Genomic DNA, 20,527 nt, shown 5'->3' with positions numbered 1-20,527 from the left:
GTGCAAGAACAAACAGAAAGTGGGAAGAGCTGGCCGATTTCCTCTTCTCTCCTTCCCCATTTCTGTGCATCTAAATATATACAGAGGACAATATGAGTTTGCCGACATGCATGTGCCTTTTGTCTGTCTGTGCCATTCGGGTCAACACTTCCCTCAAGGTTCACTTTGACGCGTTTTGCAAGACCTTGGTTAGGAAACAAAGGGGTGTTTTAAAATGTCGTCTGTGGTGTGGACAAAAAAAAAAGAACTACAGAAGAGAAAGGTTTATGTTTAAATCATTAAATTTCATTAAGCATTTTATGTAGAGTTTAGATCATAAAAGAATGAACTGTGCCTCGGCAAGAGATCTGTTTGACCCCGATTTCACAGATAATTCCTCCAGGCCTAGTAAGCATTCTGCATGTTGGCAGTAAATGATCCCCATTGGCTTCTATTTTAGTATCGCTCATCAACATTGTCATGAATTATCAGGTCAGATCGCTCTAACGGGTCATTTCTTACCAATTGCTTTGGTTCAAAATTTTTTGGGTCAAAAACTGCTCCTCTCACACAACCTTGGCAACAGCACCACCTTGGATGATCTGCCATCTGGCTGTTCAGAAATCCACTGTGGTGAGCCCCACCCTGATGGGGTCTGTAATGTGACCTCATCACGTCCCCAGTGATTCTTGTTTCAGGTTGTTTCCCCATGGCTTATTGCTGTGTTTCCTTGTTTATCAGATGAAGACTCAGATAATCTTGAAACAATAGTCTAAGATTTGCGCAACATAAACTGAAAAGTAATCCAGCTCAATTTTAAGGTTTGATGTCATTTAGCAGTGAAGCACCTGAATCAGCTACTCTTTGCTGAATCAGGTGAATCAGGCAGAGACTTGTGCTTCCATTACAAAATAATATTTTTCATTTTGTTTGACCATGCAGAATTTTACTTGTTTGGGATTAAGCTACAATTTGTAACTTTTGACAAAATAGATATATATTTGTACATATTTGTTGAAACTGTCACTATATTGTTACAGTATGGTATGAAATAAATAATCACTCCTCTTCCTTTTTCCAGAGCTCCCTGGAAACAACCAATCAGAACTGGAAGGCGGGTCTTAGCATTGTCAATCATCCTCCACGTAGTGCTGTTCTTTTATCCCCTTCCTCTACTTTCTCTCTGCTAAGCTTCAACTAGCATTGCATGTTGTGAATGTTCAGGCTAGCAAGCATGGCCCCAAATGACAGCGGATGAACAGTTTTCCTGGAACAGTAAGTTGTTTCTCCGCCATTAGCACATTGAGCAACGAGTACATGAGGATGAATGACAGCGCTAAGACCCTCCTCCTGGCTCTGATTGGTTGTTTTTGGTGGGGAGGGTGCATTTCTTCAGATGGCCACAGCAGCTCGGGGAGGAGGTGGAGGAGATTCATCTTGTCATGGATTATCTGTCTCAAACTATTCTGTCATGACATGCTGACAGCTTTAACAAATATGTAAAAAAAATAAAATAAATAATAAAATTACATAAACTATTTGCTGCTTATTGCCTGTTCTTCTGTTCTAGTATAAACCTCTAATGAAAGATACGTAATTTTAAATGTTTTTTTCAAAAACTGGATGAAGATATAAAATCGACTAGATTGAAGGTTTTTTTTTTTAAAAAAAGAACAAAGACACCTAAGTTGACATTGACATCATCTTATCCAGGATCCAACTTATATTTGGTTCATCAAATGTTTTGCCAAACAGGTCAATAAAATAACTGAGTGTGTAACCTCAGCAGAAGCCTGCAAGAAGGAAATTTTTCACTTTTGGCAATTAGGTAATTGCTATGTGTTTTATGAAGAATTCCTGTTTGGACATCCTTTAGAGCAAAACTAGCTTAGAAAGAGAAGTTATTAAAAATGGTGCATTCGATCCACTGGATGCCCCCAACTCCTCGTCACTTTGAAGGTAAAAAATACCATTAAGATATAAAATTATACTATTGAGAACAGAGAAATAAATTAATGTCTTAAATTTTGTTTCAGGTGTTGTTTCTAGTGACAACAGCAAATATCCACAACAGATCCCTAAGCAACATACCCGATTTGTTCAAAGGAGCAGTTCACTTCCTGCTTGCAGCAAAAACCGGCATCCTGCAAAACAGAGTTGTATTTTATAAGAATAACCAGGCAGAGCTGTTAAGTAATCAAATTTTAGTTTTGATTATTGCTGTGAATGTTAGGAAATCTTCACTTGGTAAAAATGATCTTGAGCTTTACTTTCCATGACATACATATATCTATTTTTTCTTAATATTGTCTAAGCTGTCAGTATGGAGACATCAGCGTAGACCCAACCACGACTGCTTTGTGTTCAAACTTTAATATCCCGCTCCTTAGGGTTGAGCAGAAACTGAGAAAATTATAATATTTCTTCCTGTCTGCTTCCACTTCGTGCTGGATCGTTGTACAAGCCTCGATAAATTATGGATTCAGAACAACAATAAAATCTACCCAAGTGTATAATTAAAAGAAAACCAATAAAGTCAGCATTGTTTAAACAAACAAACAAAACATGTCTTGCGTGTTTAGACTGGACGAAAACATGTCAAAACTCATTAGCCCTCAGAAAATTAAACGGGCATTCTTAGCAGATAATGACATAAAACCATCTTTATAGGTTCATTTTGTCTGATCAAGTGAAAAAGAAGATAAAATTTAACGGTGATTCATTTTATATATCGTCCCTCATTGTTATTAGCAGGTGATGCTATAAATTTAACCTGTAAACTTTAATGGACATTCATTTCAGAGGGACTTTAAAAATACACAATCATAAGCAGACACTTGTGATAGGTTGCAACTTAAATGGAATATGTATAACAAGTAAACCTATTGCTATTCCTGTATGAATAACTTGAGACGCAAACATTTATGGCATTTGGCTTTGTTATTGCATGTAACTGAATACTGACGTGAAATAAGCCGTGTGCAAACAGAAAAGATAGAAAAAAGACGTTGCTCTGATATCTACACTAAGGCAGGAAACAGAACAGCTTGTCTGTGATCATCGCAAGTCTGCCTCAAAAAGTCTCCCACAGTAAGGATGCAAATCATGCAAACTGACTCTGCAAACTTCAAAACACATTTTCTCTGACAAACACAAACTAAAGATGCCGTATGCACTGATTTTCACTGGACATTATACATTCGTACTAAGGATTTAATTAATTCATTCTTTTTTTTTTTTTTTACAGGATTTTTGTATACAGCAAAAATTAAGCAGAAGAGACATCTCTGCTCTCCACATGGGATATTGTCTGTGTGAGCTGTAATGAGAGGAGCCGGCCTCCAACTTGGTGTCGGAGTAAGCTAATGAATAAAGATGATGACGCTGCAGACAGACTTCTGCTTAATTAGCCTTTGAAGAAGTTGCTACAATAATATAAAAAAAAAAAAATGTGGCAAAATCTTATACAATTTCAATAAAGTTTCAATTTTCTGTATTTCAGAAATGTAACAAAATTAATTGGTCATAAAACTTGTTTACATGTTTGTCTATATATAAACACACAAGAGTTGAGGGAACTCGGGAAAGTAGTAAAACAAAAGATTGCTTAGCAATTTTAATAAAACTATATTCTGAATGTCCATATATACATAACAGACATAAGTGTGGTCATAATGCCTAGTAGCTGTCTAAATTCCAAAGTGCTTCTGTAAGGTTTTCTATGCAAGAGCAACTGTTTTATCTGTATAGTGCCCTTAACCTGACATCAAACTCAATTAATTTTTTTTATTTTTTTATTTTATTTCTGCACTGAAGCAGTGTCTTGCATTCGCAATCGTTAAGTTGCAGTGCACTGAAATGCACAGCATCGTTCAAAAACCCAAACTGGTGATTAATTATTTTTCTATATCTTGACATATTAGCTTGAAATGACATTTTACTTTTCCAGAGCTTCAAATCCAAAAAGAGCCATAATACACACACTGTATATAGTGAGTTTCTAAAAGCAAATTATTTCAATTTGTTTTCTTGCATAACAAACTGCCTCTATTCTTCATCTTCCGTTAATGTGAGAACCCTAATGATTCCAACGTATGGACAAACATATCTTTTATTAAACAATACTAAATTGTTTTTAAAAAGTAATAAAATAAGGGCTCATTTGGGATATCTCTGCTGTTTTTCTCAGTCTGCACTCTGAAAAGTGGGTGCTAGTACAGCTGTTTGAGCAGTGAGCCGACTTTTCCTTTGCTCCCTCTCCCAAATATGGATGCATTGAATTTCACATGGGAGCTCTAAGAACTAAGTTCTCCCAATAACTCTACGCCTCTCTACCTGACACACACACGCTGCACAGACACACTTGCATTCATATATATATATATATATATATATATATTTTTTTTTTAAGTCTGCATATTTCTTTTTTATGTACCACGCACTAAAAAAAGCTCATAAAAATGTTGTAAACACTGTCATAAAACCAGAACACAGCATCATGTGAATACAAAGTGACAAGTATTTATATACAAAAACAAACTCGTCTCAGCCGTGTGTATGCCCACGACAATATGAAGTTCTTTTTTATTTGAACGATATCCACATCCCAAACAAGTCTGAGTTTTCAACTACTGATCGGCACCAGTGCGGTAATCCTGAACAGACGTAATCCTCACACCATTCCCATAGCGACCCGATCAGGAGTCGTCGGTCCAGTCTTTACGGATATCCACAAGTCCTCGCTGTTGGAGGAACTCTTTTTCTTTTTCCCTGCCGACCTCGAAGAGCCACCACAGCAGCAGCAGCAGCAGCGGCAGCTGCCATCATGGCGACAGCAGCAGCAGTGGCAGCACACCACCACAGCGGTGAGGACGACCAGCAGAGGAAGCGTCAGCAGGATGACCAGGCAGACGGTGTTGTAGACCCCCTGGTTGTGTTTGTCCACAGCCAAGGTCCACAGCCAGCTGAAAAAATCCTGGACACTCTGAAACTTCCCTTCCATAACGTTTGGCCTGCGGAGCTCAGTTGCTTGAGTCGGACTCCCAGAAACGTTTTAATAAGCTTTACAGAGACTTAGAGGTCTATACTGCGATGAAAAAGAAACGCTGCCAGCACACCGAAATAACCGACTTGCGCCGCTCATCCGAGTGAGTAGCTTCAACTTTAAAAGCTGATTGATATCTCATTTAGCTCTCTGAGCACAAGTCAGTTCATCAGCCATCAGCACAAAGATTTCCAGTGACTTGACAATGAACTTCACATGCTCCTCATTCTTCGTGAAGATCCCAGATGAGATAGTTACCCCGAGGCACTGCTCTATGTGACGAACCTGTCCAAACTTGTGCTGTTCTGTTCCTCTTTGGACGTTCACCTTACAGATGCTGTTAGAACGCGTCTGTTTTGCTCTTATAAGGACCAAAACACTGCTTGCTTGTAGGAGTGTCTTTTCTTGAAATTGCCTTGTTGTTGTGATTTAATCTGGAGGGGGATAAAAAAAAAAATTAAGCTGAGTTTGTTTATGCAGGTCAGCATTCCTCTAATTGTTTTCTCAAGCCCTCTTGCCCTTTAGCTTGCGGTTTCGTTTTGTCACGCTGCTGAATTGTTGAGGCTGCGAAACAAACAGAAGAAAAGTCAAATTAACACAGACAGAAATTTGCTTTCAGGCAGACGGGGCTTATCTTTCTACCCTCTTTGGCTCTCCCTGACTCCAATCCATCTTTCTGCCTTGAAACATCTCCACTCCTGCTCCCCTTCCTCTTGTCAATGTCAGCTTAGAATATCGTTTTTTCTGTTCAGCTTTTCTTTCATTAAATTTGCAGAGAAGTCATTCAGGATTCAGGGCAGATCCCTTCAAGGGTCCCGCTGAGAGAAGACGGAGGCAAGGCGGAAAAAAGGGAGGACAAAATCGAGGGGAGATTGCGTCTGAGGGAAGGCGAGAGAGAGACAGAGGTAACCAATCTTCCTAAGAGTCCCGCTGAGATGGAGAGTGTGACAGAGTGTCAGAGGAAACTAGGAAAGAGAGGGCAGAAAGGCCAGAGTGAGACCTGTTAAAGTAGACTTTTCTGGATGTATAGTGCTGTAAAAAGTTTTTGCTTCGTTACAGATTTCTTGTTTGACCTTTTATTTGTCTCACAAGTATTTAAAATACCCTCCAATTTATGATTATGCTTAATCAAAGAAAAAAAAATAATTTCCCTATATAAAAATATATTTGCTTATGTTTAAAAGTGTGATTTAACACGTTTGATTGGTTCAGATTCACTGGCCAAACTGCGGTCTGATTACTGTAAAAGCTGTAAAATCAAGAAACCAGTCTGTTTGAAGCATGAAGTGACAAAACATCCCAAAAAGAAAGATGTGATGTCCTGGTGCATCCAAATGCAACATCAGATGAGAAACATCTACTAACACCAAAAGTGGGGAACTTTCCTGAGATAAAGCTCGTTCTAGTATAAGACAAAAGAGAAGAGACAAAACTTTTACAAGCCAGAAATGGAAAATTTTGGAAAAAAAACAAAAACAGATGACCTGAGAAAAAGAGCATCTAATCAAAACCCAGAGACGGTGTTTGATGGTCTGAGGTTGATCTTCTACTGAAGGACTTGGACAACTTGGAAGTGGAACCTTTTCTTTTTTTTTTCTCTTGCTAGCACCAAATCTTGAAGAATATCAGGTCTGTGATCTTATACTAAGGTATTAAGCAGGATCACAACCCAAAGCACACCAGAATGTCCATTCCAAAATCTTTGACTAGTTATAGTCAAGTTTATTTGTATAGCACATTTCCACGTCAGACCTCCTAATGAAAAATCATCAAGCAAATACACATGAAGTACGTTGATTGATGTTTCACTTACTAATCAAAGGCAACTCTAAATTAAGGCTTAAAACTAATCTACTTAAAATCTGGACTTACTGTTAATTTGATTTAGATAATGTGGCTTCATCACATAAGACATTCATTTTTAAGAACCGACCTGTCCGGCTGAATTAAAACAATTTGGCAACAAAGAGTGGTCTGAAATTTCTTCACAAAAAAAGACTCTCTGCCAGTCATTGCAAATGAGTGACGGACGTTGTTTCTGCAAAGAGCTTCACAACTACGTATTAAGTTTAGGGGGGATTTTTTTTTCCCACACAGGTTTGGATGTCTCTCCCCACCCCCGTAAAACATTTAATTAAACTTCCAAAGCCTGATTTTTATCTTTAATCAGAATATCACTGACTGACTTTAAAACTCATTTGATGATCCGAAACGTTTGCTTTAAATGTGAACAAAAAGGCTGAATAAATCTGCGAAGGAGTGAGTTCTTTTCCTCAACCGTACAACACTAATGGCTCCCGTCGCAGCGGAGGAGTGAAATCTGCCCTCGAAACACGTTGCTTCCATTTGACCTGTTTAACTTATTAAGCAGCTCTTCAAAAAAGAACTTTCTGCTTCGGATGTGCAAAATTAAACTCGGCACAGAAACCAAACTGCTCCTCTTTGTAATGAAGCGGTTTGAGTCTGAACCCCTTGAGGCAACATCTTTTGTTTAAATTGTTTTTTTTTAAGTAGTTTCAAACACCATTTCACTCAAGTGTTCTCTTTTAGATGCTCCGTCGCTTTCAATACTATTTGCATTCTGGCTGCAGGAAGGGCAGAAGATTTTCACCTCACATTACCTTGCTCCTGATAGAGAGAGAGAGAGAGATAGAGAGGGAGAGAGGCGATGATGCACCTGCAAGAGGAGAGCAAATAGATTTGGCTTTGCTGTCAACGTGCATTACGCCTCATGTGTGAAATACGTTTATCCGCAGAGAGCCACTAACCTTCCCCCACAAACCCAAGTTCATGTGCTCAACAGGAAGTCACTCAAAGTGTCTAAATACACAAGCGGAGATCTCAAGAAAAGACAATAGTCGGGTTGCAGTTATTTTGGAGCGTCATCTTGTTTAGAATCAAACAAACAGATTGCTATGTATTTCATAATATCACATGAATGTGCACATGTGATATTATGTGCACATTCATGTTTGCCATGAAATTAGGTTTGTGTGTCTAGATGAGTGCACTGACTGAAAAAGGGGCGAGTTCCCCTTTAAGGAACTTTGAAACAAAGGCAACATATGACTTGGATTCCCATATCATTATTAGCTGTGGAAAATTATCATTTACTCTCAAGAAAACTGGATTCAGACTATCACACTTCATCCAGATTCTTGTACCTTGACTTCCAAATTTGAGACAAAACTTAGTTTCACCCTTTACAAAAAAGCCTTGTGATCAACTCGTCTTTCATTTTGCCAGAGTTTCAAATCACATTGGTGTGAAAGTTTAACGAGAATCCATAAGTTTGGATCAAAAGCGTCCTTTAGGATTGTATTTCTCTTTGTTTTCCCATCAGTTTATCCAGTCATATTCATCTTCTGTTGCCATGGTTAAATCGATGTATAATTTCACAACTAAAGGTAATTCACAGCTCACACACAGTTTCACCATTTCTGAGAAATGCATCAGAAAAACCAAATCAGCACTTCCTTTTATCGTATTATGCTGACACCTAATTTCCACAGACTTAAAGTACTGTACTATAAACCTTAAACTAAGAACCTATGTCATTCTGGAATTTTTTTGTCTTAAGAACTCAACTTACTAATAACAGCAGTGGATGGGGGAAAAAAAAAAAAAAAAAAAAAAAAACTTGCGCTAATTCTGGACGTATAAAATTCCCTACACGTGGGGGCTGCTGTTGTCTTTGCTTCATCTTTTAAGATAACTGGCTGCTGGTACATGTTGTGATGGGTCTTATAGAACTGCAGCACATTTGTGTGCATTGGATCTTACTCACATTAAAAACATGACAAGTCAAAGTCACAGAGCCGTGTGTTCGTGGGAGAGACGAAGCCACAAATTAGGGGAGGTGTTGGTTTAGTCTGGTCACGTAACAAAGACAGCAAATAATGAATCATTGGGTAAAGTCAGAGAATGGAATGAATAAGTCTTCAGTTCTTTACCGGAAAAAAAAAAAAAGAAATAGATCACTACAGCAACACTGTTAGGACAATCAGAAGATTAAAAGAAAACTGATAGTTCAATCTGAACCTACTTTTTCAATTTGTTTCTACGAAAAGATAACAATCGTTATGCTGTATACACAGTTAGACTTTTTTTTTTTTTGTAAACTGCTTACATTGTTTCATGCTTGGACTTAGATAACCAAGGCCACTGGCAGTGAGAATGACAGTCTTATCCGAGGTTTTATTTTGTGACGTTATGGAAGCACAAATTTAAGCAAAACATTCAGACTTGAAAGTCAACTCTGGCCTTTAACCATATCACATCACGTCTTTCAGTTATCTCGCCGAGATGCCTTTCTTGACTTTAAGTGGCCTCTTCACTTTCTCATGACACCGTGCTCTCCTTGAGCAACTGATACACAGGAAAAGACCATTTCTGAGGCACACAAAGCCAGGAAGGGGCTGAGAAGAATGTTTTGATTGCACCGAAATGGACCCTCCGCTGCTTTTTAGGGAGCATGTGTGACCTAAAAGGCAGAGCAGCGACAGAAGGCATCGCAGGAATCTTTAATGATTTGCCCTTGAGCACACAGTCAGAGCAGATCCCTCTTTATTCACCATCGATAAGTACGGAGGGCTTGGACATTTTGCTCTTTAATTTAGGAACTGTTCTCACTGTTTGACACTATAGCCAATAAAACCTAGCCTGTTTGCCGTCACATAGGATTACCAGAATTCTATATGTTATCAATGTAATTGTAATCATTTCTTTCTTTCTTCAAATTTGCCACATTACACATATGCTTAAACAAATCAGAAAAGCCAATGACGTGACGTAATGATTTTTATGAGATTCTGAACCTTGTTGCATAGTGTCATTATTCACAAGAGCACAAGTCCCGTCTACACCCGGAGAGGAAGAAAACATCACTTCAAAAGCAACATAAAGATTTTGGAGTAATGTCTCCAAAAGACATTAAGGACACCCATCCAACAGAGAAAGAATCGGGGCTGCACGATCACCCCAAAAGGGGTGTTTTGCAGGAGGGACAGGAGAGCTTCCCAAAATAGAAGCTCGACTTTCAAAAGGAAAGAACAACACCTGGGAATATTACAGCAACATTTCTTCTTCAACCAAATCAGTCACAAAGCCTCAAGCCTATAGTGTCACTCATTGTGGTTAAAGTTGAAAAGGTGTGTACAAGCAAGACCGCCTACAAACCTGACTCACACCAGTCCTGTGAGGAGGAGTTGAGTCAAAATTAGTGCAAACTATTTTTAACAGTCCTTCCAAATACTAAAGGGCTTCTACATTTGTGGAAAGTAAAAAAAATAAAAATTAAAAAATTAAAAAAAAGATGTATCTGGTATTTAGCAACTAAAAGTAATTTTAGTAATTCTGCATGAAGATGTTAGTTTGAGCTACGCATATTTTTATAAGGTCTACGTATGTGAACATTTAATTTCAAGTCAACTGCAAAAGAAAGTATTTTGTTCCAGAGGACATGAGTCGACAAAAAAAAAAAAATCATTTTTCTCAGGTATTCTGAAGTAATATTAAGCAGAACCATTACACTTCCGGCTTGTGTGATCTCGATCCTAACTGAGTGAAATGAGTGAGTCTGAGGACATTCGTGAAGTGAGAAGTAAAGGAAGCTGTCATTCTATGAAATAGCTAAATATACACTCAAGCACTGAAAGTTAAGCATTTCAGTTCAAGATACATATTATTGGGAGCTTTTGTTTAAAAAGCCCAAAAGGCTCTGTTACTGACATTCTGGAGAATTCAAAGGCAGGAAAAAACTCATCAGCGCATTGTTGCAACCTGTCAGACATCCTGCTGTGTCTAACCACAGTCAAAACAACTGTTGTTTTTTTGTTTTTTTAACGGAGTCTGGAGTTAGAAACGTCAGCTTTCTGTAAAGTCGTCTCACAAACTCAAATACATCACTTAGAACTACTTTAGAGAAGCTATGGGCATTCAAGAAGTGCTTAAAAGCAGCACCTTACCCCGCAGGCGCTTCTGTGGCAGCAGGTCAGGTCACCCCTCTTGTCTAATCCAGTCAGCTGCTCAGACTTTTGCTCCTTTCAGTTTAGCATCTGGCTTCTGCTGTGTTCTGTTCAGTCCTGGAACCTCTTACCCAAACATCTTGACAAGTCTTCACTTTCTGTTCCTGTTTTGCTCTCTCTCTACCCGTGTTTTCCGTACTCCTCCTCCTCCTCCCCCTCCTCTTTCTGTGAGTGTGTGTGTTTTGGTCCCTGCCCACTTTGTGTAAGAATGGGCCCTCTGTCTATGGTTATGTTTCCTGCACGGTGCTGGATTCTTGCGGTCGCCATACTTTCCCCACATAACAAGCACGGGGTGACATCAGCCAGAAAGGCAGAAAGCTCAAGCAAATTCATGACGAATCTTATATTTTCGAGCACAAAAGTTCTCAATGGAAGTAGTTAGAAATAAACTTCCCCTACTGCGTTACATTACCTGACATGAAGACCTTGCAACACCAGGATATGTTGCAGGAAAGGTGGAGACACGTTGCATAATGACAGAACAAGAGTCCACCCATCCCTAATTCCCAAATCGAGAATAAAAAAAAGGGAAATGAAAACGGTCATGCTGCTGAGAACAACAGCAGGTGAAAGAGTCGGATGAAAGCAAGATATGAATGTGACATGTCATGTGAAGTGTGTATACTCACAAACCTCGACTTTCTGCCTGTGGCACTGTGGTCAATGCTCTCTCTTAGCTCAGTCAAGCAAAATAGGATTTTGTATTCAAGTAAGAAAGGGACACAGAGGGGTTCATCTCTCCTCCTCTAAGGAAAAGCCTTTGAGCTTTGGTGTTCTGACTTATGAACTGTAAATCTGCTCACATAATGTACAATGTGAGCCTGAGTGAATTCAAAAGCGGCTTTGTGTTAGCCTGTACGGTGTAAAAGTGTTCATGCTGTTTGAATGTTTCCATAGTCTGATTGAATTAAAAAGCACAAACTTTAACTTCCATTTGCTTGTGTAAATATTTACGTCTCTGTTCAGATAAGACTTTAACTTTTTGGCTTTGACCAATGCACATGCATCGAAATGGTCCATGTCAAACACTTTCAGCATCTTAAAATGACCAAGTGAAAGTCCAGATCTACATGTATTTGATAATCCTGTTGACTTGAGAACTGGTATTTACAGAAACTGCATCTAGTCTGACTGATGCTGTGCTAATTTATAAAAATCGAATTGTCTGTCTTTTGGAATCCTTACGTGCAAAGCTGGAAAATACATTAAACACACTATGTTAAATGATTTCCATCTGTAACTGCGGAGAAAAATAGTGCTACAGAGTATTAATCTATGGGGGATAAATAAAAAATGTGCTCCATATTTTTGGGATTTAATCTAAAAAAATAAATAAATAAAAGGCATGAAAAACCTGTAACCTTTACCAAAATGCTCCACTTTGTACTGGTGTTTCACATTCAATTCCAGTTACACAAATTAAAGTACATGGCTGCAATGTAACAAAATGTAAAAAAAAAAAAAAAAAAAAAAAAAAAAGCTGCAGACATTTGAATAGTTTTGCAAGAAGTATCTCCAGGCTATAAAGTTTAACTATTTACAGTTCCCTTAACAAATGGTTTCTTTGTTTACTTCAAATAAAGTCTGAAGCATGATCACAGCACAGCTGCGACCGTGTGATAATGTACTGTCTGCAGCACTTCATCTGATAAACAACAAAAATAAATAAATACACACATAGCTTACTTCCTGATCAACTGAGTGAACTTTCAGTGTGCTCCTCTGTGTCTGCAGGGCATGGTTTCAAGAGATTTGATGAGGCAAGTCTCACCACATCTTGCAGGTGTGCCTGACTCTCAGCCATTCACACACACACACGCACGCACACACACACTGTAATGCGCAGTACGAGCCCAGAGGGTGCTGCCTGACTGGCAGTGTGTTCACAGTGAAACTAGGCCCAGCCCAACAGCTGTTAAGGCTTGAGTGTGTCCAGTCATATCGAGAAAGAGTTGATTAATGGCCTCGGCAGAGCAACACTTCCCCTGATGGAAATTCATCTTTAGGGTACTTTATATGAAAATCATTTAGACGTGTAGATCCCATTTGCAGCTTCGGAAACCAGTGCGCTGAAGTCATCCTGTATGCATGGATAGACATTTAATCTGGTAAAGATAGTTGAATGTTTGATTCTGAAAGTTCTGGATGTTAGATGCTACTCGGTTGCTCTCGGCAGTAAGAATGAGTAACTGGATAAACGTTATCCAGTTATTCATGGGGGATATAGTTTACAATATTTTGCCATTTCTTTGATAGAAACAGTATTACTCTTATAAAATAAGCTCTCCATACATTTTCCTACTTTCCGGAACACTGCATTCTCAATTTTGACTGCACTGACCTCTTGTATATGTCCCATTTCCTCTGTGAAACCTTACTCTCACTTCATCCTGCTTTGACCTGGCGCTATAATGGGTGTAGCTGCCATCTGGTTTTCCACAGTGGATCTCACCTAGGAGGGAAAAGCTCAAATAATACATCCTTTTATCCAACACAGGTCTATGGCTGAACAAATTACAGGAAAGACCACTGAGCTTATGTTGGATCACTGGTCAGACAAGCACGATAGCAAAGGCAAAAAGTAGCTGTGACATTACCAGGAGCATTAACTAAAGGCTTATGAAATTACTGGGCCATGTAAGAGAGCAGTACCGATCACAGCGACCGTCTGGCTCTGACAACACACTAACGTGAGCCAGAAAGGATCCAACAGTGAGTGCTTCTGTGAGTTCTTGTATGTGAGTGCTAATGAAAAGTGACTAAAATGAGGTTGTAGTGGGATCTGACAAGTGTCCAGGAATAGCTCGGCCAATAAAGTCTCCTCAGGGACAGACCTGACGAGTGACTTAGCCGTGCAAAATGTTTGAATCCAGGTAACACGATGGGAAAACGCATGTTTTCACTTTATAAGGAATTGCTTCTTGTGCTGCATAATCCAGCTATTAGTTGCCATGTAAACTGAAGGTTTTCACAAGGGGTTCCTTGTTGCACATGAAGTCAGACTGCTATTTAAGCATTTTATTACATAAGAATCCCAGCATAGTTCTCACATGACAAACGCAGCTTTCTTAAGCTTGATTTCATACCCTGGCTACATAAAAATAAACAGAGAGACGCAATCCACTTGAGGAGTGGAAAGTATTTTTCTTTAGCAAAGGCTGACCATCAATCAACAAAGACCTTTCAAGTTCCTCGTTGCTTGTCTCTCATTTCCAGACAGGGAAGCAGGAAAATAATGTCCTGTGGGATTGTAGAGTCACACTGTTGAGGTGTTGATGTTTAGGGTTTCCTAGGATATACAGACCTATGGAAAAAAAAATGACTAAGCAAAATGCAGCAGATAAGCTATTCTGTGTGCATTCAGAAAGGCAACATGTTTGCCCTGTATTATTGCTCTTTCTTCATCACTTGAAAACAGACTCTGGCTCAAGTTTCTGAGAAGGCAGATAACCAGTCTGAAAAAAAAAAAAACCACAAACCACAAAATGACCTTATGTGGTCATACAACAATAAACTATGTCATGAATGCACTTCCCTGTCTTGTTTCTTTTGAGTGCGTGTGTGTTTAGCATTTCTCATCTTGTACAGTCAGTTTTTTTCAAAGTTGAGAGGACCTGCGCCTTTGGGACCGAAAGCCAAAGCTTCATGTATAAAGGAAGTGTTTGTTTTTGGGGTCAGGAGTTAGGTTAGATTTAGGGTTAGGCAATGTACTGATGATGGTTAGCTGTAGGTCATGGTTAGGTTATAGAAATTGATTTTAAAAATGAACAAAAGTAAATGCAAAGTTTTTTGTGAAGATGCATTGCCTGGACACAAAATGGTGAAAGTTCTCTCTACATAAAATAAATAGTTTTGCAACTGGTTACACAGTTTTTTGTTTCAACGCTGTAATTAGCAAGCAGATTGCACAAAATACTTTAAATGCAGACAAAAGTGCAGCCTTCTAGTTCAGGAGATCAACTTGTCCTCTCTTAAAGTAGGGATTAATCTAGTGCCTTTCCATATACCCCTTGGCCTAAATGTTATCATTACATTACGTTTTGCCCCGACAACCAAAATCTTTATTGTTACAGACTTATACGAAATGTGGTACGCATGTCAGGCATTCTGGCATCCAAAATACAATTCAGTGCAACCAGCTGCCTCTAGATATAACAGAGGCAGCTACACCATCTTTAAAGTTGATGGAGCTCTAAAACGCCTTATCAGCTTTTCTTGTCAAATAACTTAAGCTTGGGTTATTTAAGTCCTTACTTAAATCACCAGGGTCACTAATATTGAGAATGTGATGTTGAAAGTAGATATCACTTGTGTGATTTCTTTAAAAGTATATTAATAACATCTAATATGAAGACTTCAGAAGTTTGTTCAAAAACAGAAGGATGCAGACCAAGGACCACACCAGAGAGGTCAGAGTTAAAATTGCAGAGAAGCAAGGGTTAGGCTATAAAGCAAGATCCCAAACAACATTCAAAGGCTCATTGTCCAGTCCAACGTCTAAAAATTAGAAGAGTTAGCCACAATTGCAAAGCTACACATGGCTTTCTACCGAAGCTGGCAGGCCAGGCAAAAAGAGCATTAATAAGAGAATCAGCAAAGCGGCCCATGGTGATTCCCGAAAACCTTCAGTGATTGACTGAATCTCCAGCTCAGGTGGAAAAGAATGTAATAACGTTTTGCCGTACACTCCACAAATCTTATTTTATTTAGGGGAGGAAAGATGATGCCATTTTTGAAACAAAGTTATAAAATGTTTTTTTTCTAGCGGGTTGCTACAAGCCCTGTAGCAGATATGACAAACGTGGACGTGGTCAGATGATCTGGTCAAAGGATCTCAACTAGGTGGAAAATGCTGAGTATGGCCTGCAAACAAACATCCACCCTTAACACACTATTCCCAAAGGAAAGTATGTGGGCAGTACTTTCATGTTGTGGGGATGGCTTTCTTTAACATAGAGAAGCTGGTCAGAGTAGGCAGGAAGATGGATGAAGCTAAATGCAGAACAATCCTGTAAAGACGCCAAAAGACTTAAGACTGGCGTGGAGGTTCGCCTTCCAGAAGAATAACACAAAGCACACAGCCCAGCCGATTTCCGTAATTTTGGGAGATCGGTGACCAACCGATACTTGTACGTGAAGCCGATCTTATACCCCCATCTTATTTACCTCAGCAAAGGTCTAAACATCAACCACAGTCTTCTTCTGCTCTCCTGTCAGATAGGTTTGACTGATAGACTGGCTCACCAGGTTATGGCTGCATGTTTGCAGTTAACAATAATCACCGCACAATTGACAACTCAGCAACTTTCTTGCAATAGCAACATTTCAGACAAAACAAAAAAAAAAAAAAAAGATCTGTCATGTAAAATCCCAACAAAATTTGCTGAGGTTTGCGGATGTAATGTGACAAAATGGGAAAAGGTTGAAGAGGGATGAATTCTTTGTAAGAATACTGCCACTGGATGAAAACTATCTTGACACAACGCACGCAATGTCTTACAATATTTAAATAAATCTGAGCTTATTATATTGTCTCCCTTCCAGCAACTTTCTACTACAATGACATAAACAACTCCCATGCAAAATGTATGCATCTTATTCTCACCCAATGAATATCTTAGTGGAGCATTGTTAAGCAAGTGAGGAAGATGTTACGAGAGGTTGGAAAAATAAATCATGAAGAAAAAATGCATTGCTTTCCTTAATCATCTAAAAATGATGTATGAAAATGAAATAAGAAAATTATTTCTTTTATTCTTTTCTTAATTCTTATGTAGTCAAGCTCTACATCTATCTAAGCACAAAGCCATGAGCTCACGTCTACATTTATAGGTCAGCTTATTAAAGGGAGGCCATAGTGTGACACTTTTAGAGATAGCTTTAGCCTTTTAGTTGGTCTAAATCTAAAAAGTAAACAACTCGCAAACACTTACACAGTAGAAATTATTATGAGTGTTTGTCAGCAATTTTAATTAAAGGTAACCGTGAAAACAAACCATGGGGGCAACAGGAGCTCTACCCACTCTTTGGTCTTACTTATTCAAATATGCTGACAAATTTAATTACCAGTGTTTCATTTGGAATAAAACCATTATAACAATAAGAATACAGGTCCCTCTGAAAGCATAAACAGCATAAAGTTAACCAGCATGCCAATCCCAACCCCACTTTCAGCCCCACTGAAGTTGTCAATGGGCAAATCTTCATGTCTCCCTTGTTTCTGTGATTTATGAGAGGCCCTGTCTGTTCATGCTTTCCCATTCCAACTCACGGCACTCTGAGCATCAATAAATGTCTGATAAAAATCAAGCTGCTCACCGGCCAGTCGCCCAATTATGCCCCAGTGTTTACAGCTCCATCACAGCGAGAGCCTAACTGGGAAATCTGGGCTGCACCTCCCTCTTATTCAGATGACTGCCATGGCCTGTTAACTTTCTGGGCTCAGTGAGATGTAAGAGACTCAGGGAGAACACAGGAGGCTGCGGGTGGGCCACAACGCCGCTTTTCATCAGCCTCACATCACGGCCAGTTTTGTGTTCAATGCTGTCCAGAGATGTGGATATTTTACCAGATGGATAGAACTGAACTGGTGTGCTTTTTGCTGATGAAAAGCAACAAAAAAGTAAATTAAAAAAATGATGGAATAAACCAAGAGGATGATTTGCATAAAAGAAATGAGCCCTGCTTCTTTAACCATGCAGAGCTAAAAAGAAGAAGCTGTTCATGCATCTGCACAAAAATCTAATTTTCCTAAATTAGTTCTGCATTATTGATCTTTTTAGTCAGGATGCATGAATAATTACATTTTGGATTAGATTTATACATATTAGATTGAATTTTCTATTTAGTCTCTGGAGGTTTTTGACCAGCTAGACTTTTGTCATAAAACACCATTTCCAAAGGATTTTGTATCATCATAAACAGAATCTCCAGAATTACTAGAATTCAGTGTTTTCTCCAGAGACTGCATCATAATTTGGTCCAATTAGGTTGCAAAACTACTTAAATAGAGTGACTGTTAACTTGTGTTAAAAATAACTGCACTGACTGAGACTCCAGTAATGCCAAATCTTTGAAACTTGACTGGCTTAAGAACAGCAGGCCTTATGTTGCCTGTATCCTTTCAGACCGTGGAAAAGAAAGAAAAACTGCTGCAAAGACGCAAAAGTCATTTGCTGCTCTTTTTATTGAATCTGTAAATTGAGTTTTTATGCAAAACCAAAACAACACAAAACACGTCCTAATTTCTTCGTCTCAGATACCAACTTTCTTACCAGAGTATATGCCAAACAAATACTCCAAGCCTGAAACCAATGTTGTACGTTGGAGCAAAAATGGTAAATTGATTAAATGTTGTTTGTTTTTGTTTTTTTCCAGTGGAGATGTCATAGTAAAATGGCTTTAAGTCCTTGATGTTTCTCTGTGTAGGGAAACTACTGATGAATTTTAAATGTTCTTTAGAGCTACTTTTTCACAGGGATTAGTTCTTGTAGCTTTTGGCATGCCAAAGTTCACAGTTTTATTAATGTTGCACCTCAACAGAGCAACTGCAGTAGTGGATAAGTAAATGTGTTAAATATTGGTGCAAATGATCATAAGCAAGGTGACACTTCTTTGCTGCTGAAAAAACATAAAAGCTAAAAGTAATGTCTGTTCAGTAACTTGAAAAATATAAAGAATTTAACTTTAAATTGTTTATATTTATATGCAGTAACAGCAATTAGTTACTTTTTATTTTTACCCTTTAACACTGAGTCAGACTCAAACCTGTGAAAAACACCAAACTATGTAAGTTTAACTCTAGACAAACAACAGGCTAAATTCAATTAAAACTGAAGAGAATCAACTAATGACACCAGAGGCATTTCTACTTAAAAAAAAAAAAAAAATATATATATATATATATATATATATATATATATATATATATATATATATATATATATATATATATATATATATATAAAACACACTGTTACAGGATGAAATATCTATGGCCCTTCACACAATTTAACCCCAAAATTAGAAGGACTTAACGAGGTTCAGCTGCAACCACAACTCCAAACAAAACCTGGATTTATCTGACAATGAGACACTCAACAAAATATTGATATGCTCAAATATCTGAGTCAGCAAACAGGCGGCTCCCTGTACAACACCACATCAGGAGGGCCATCTGACCCAGCAAACGTCATGATATCAACAACATATTAGCTTTATAATAGGAAAAGAAACTCAAACAAGGCAACAAGGGCAACATTAACATTACCGATTAAAATAAAGAAATGTTACCAATAATCCAGAGTAGCATTAGCCTTATGCTAACTGAGCATCGTAAGCATAAAAACACAGCAATGTTGTGCAGCTGATTAACAGAAAAACTAAACAACGAAAAAGAGAGCAATATGGTTGCTAAAACTAATAAAGCACACTGAGCGACGGAAGCTGTAGCTTACCGACCATCTGTAAAATCCTCTGCATTGTCATTCAAGGTGGGGATTTAAGATTCCCTCTGCTGCCATTGTCGCCATTTTCAACTTTATTACCATAGCAACACAGAACTTATCGGGCATCTACTATGACAGGGGGCACCGTTCTGACCGCCCAAAAGACATTGACTTTAGCGATGCTGATTGGCCAAATGTTTATTATTTTTACCTAGCAACCACACACGATTGGCTGGTTAGCTTCCTCCAGAAAACAGCTAACAGGAGTCTGTCCGGGAAAATTCTCTGTTGAATAAGAAGTGGTAAGGTTGCGTAAGTAATTCAGATTACATTGAGATACACTATTTAGGAAAATTGGCCATTTTATTATTTTTTAATTAATATTTATAGATCATTTTTAAATCCCCACCCTTCTGCCCTACCCAGAAACAACAAATGATGGATGGCAGACATTTATCCACATCCTTGTTCAAATTTCTGCATTTTTAAAGCCATACTTGCTACAGTCTGATTGCAAACAGCATGTTCTCACTAATATGTTGTTGAAACACCTTTAGAATGAAAACAATATTCAGTTTTTATTTTACTAGGAGTTTATCAGATTGCCACATCCTGGCTTTTTGATATTGCCTAACTCCTTTGCCTTTGTTGTAAAGCCTTAAAAGTTTTGGCTCAACAACTAGTTCATTATTTCATCTGTATTGAAAAATTTGAGAAAAGCAGCCCCAAAGCATGATGCTGCCACCAACATCTTTCACTGTAGGGCTATGTTTAATGCTGCTCAGGTCTGTTTTTGTGTCAAACAAACCACAAAGAATAATGGCACAAAAGCATAGGTTGGTTTCACTAGAAAACAAGATTTTGAGATGTTAATTAAAAAAATCATTAAAAAATACTAGAGATTATTGTCATACATAGAAGATCGGTGACGTTAAAGGGTGTAGCAGGAAAGACTGCCACCTGCTGGATGCAATAATAATACTACAAAACAAGGTGCTTAAAAGTATATTAAAAAATAAACACCATTGACA

At 38.3% G+C, this 20,527-nt stretch overlaps 1 protein-coding gene across 4 annotated transcripts; it reads right to left on the bottom strand.

Annotated features, from left to right (window-relative positions):
• Positions 1-2,333: 2,333 nt before the first annotated feature.
• Positions 2,334-19,590, bottom strand: kiaa0040 (KIAA0040 ortholog). Of its 4 annotated transcripts, none has more exons than XM_015008366.2 (2): positions 19,506-19,590; positions 2,334-5,457 (listed from the first exon to the last, which is right to left on the bottom strand). In XM_015008366.2, exon 2 carries the CDS (start codon positions 4,979-4,981, stop codon positions 4,652-4,654), a length of 330 nt encoding a protein of 109 aa, XP_014863852.2. In that variant the 5' UTR covers positions 4,982-5,457; positions 19,506-19,590; the 3' UTR covers positions 2,334-4,651. The 4 variants fall into 4 exon arrangements, with proteins under 4 accessions (XP_014863852.2, XP_014863849.2, XP_014863847.2 ...); XM_015008363.2 differs by having other exon boundaries at positions 2,334-5,587; positions 19,506-19,521; XM_015008361.2 differs by lacking the exon at positions 19,506-19,590 and adding an exon at positions 10,990-11,185 and having other exon boundaries at positions 2,334-5,587.
• Positions 19,591-20,527: the final 937 nt, after the last annotated feature.

This window comes from Poecilia mexicana, unplaced genomic scaffold (genome assembly GCF_051168715.1).
Source record: "Poecilia mexicana isolate PSO_F unplaced genomic scaffold, ASM5116871v1 scaffold_17, whole genome shotgun sequence".
NCBI classification, from domain to species: domain Eukaryota; kingdom Metazoa; phylum Chordata; class Actinopteri; order Cyprinodontiformes; family Poeciliidae; genus Poecilia; species Poecilia mexicana.
This window is presented reverse-complemented; position numbering and strand designations above follow the sequence as displayed.

What these genes read in the sequence shown, in the direction of transcription:
- kiaa0040 (XM_015008366.2), bottom strand. Translation starts at nt 4,981, where the DNA reads ATGGAAGGGAAGTTTCAGAGTGTCCAGGATTTTTTCAGCTGGCTGTGG.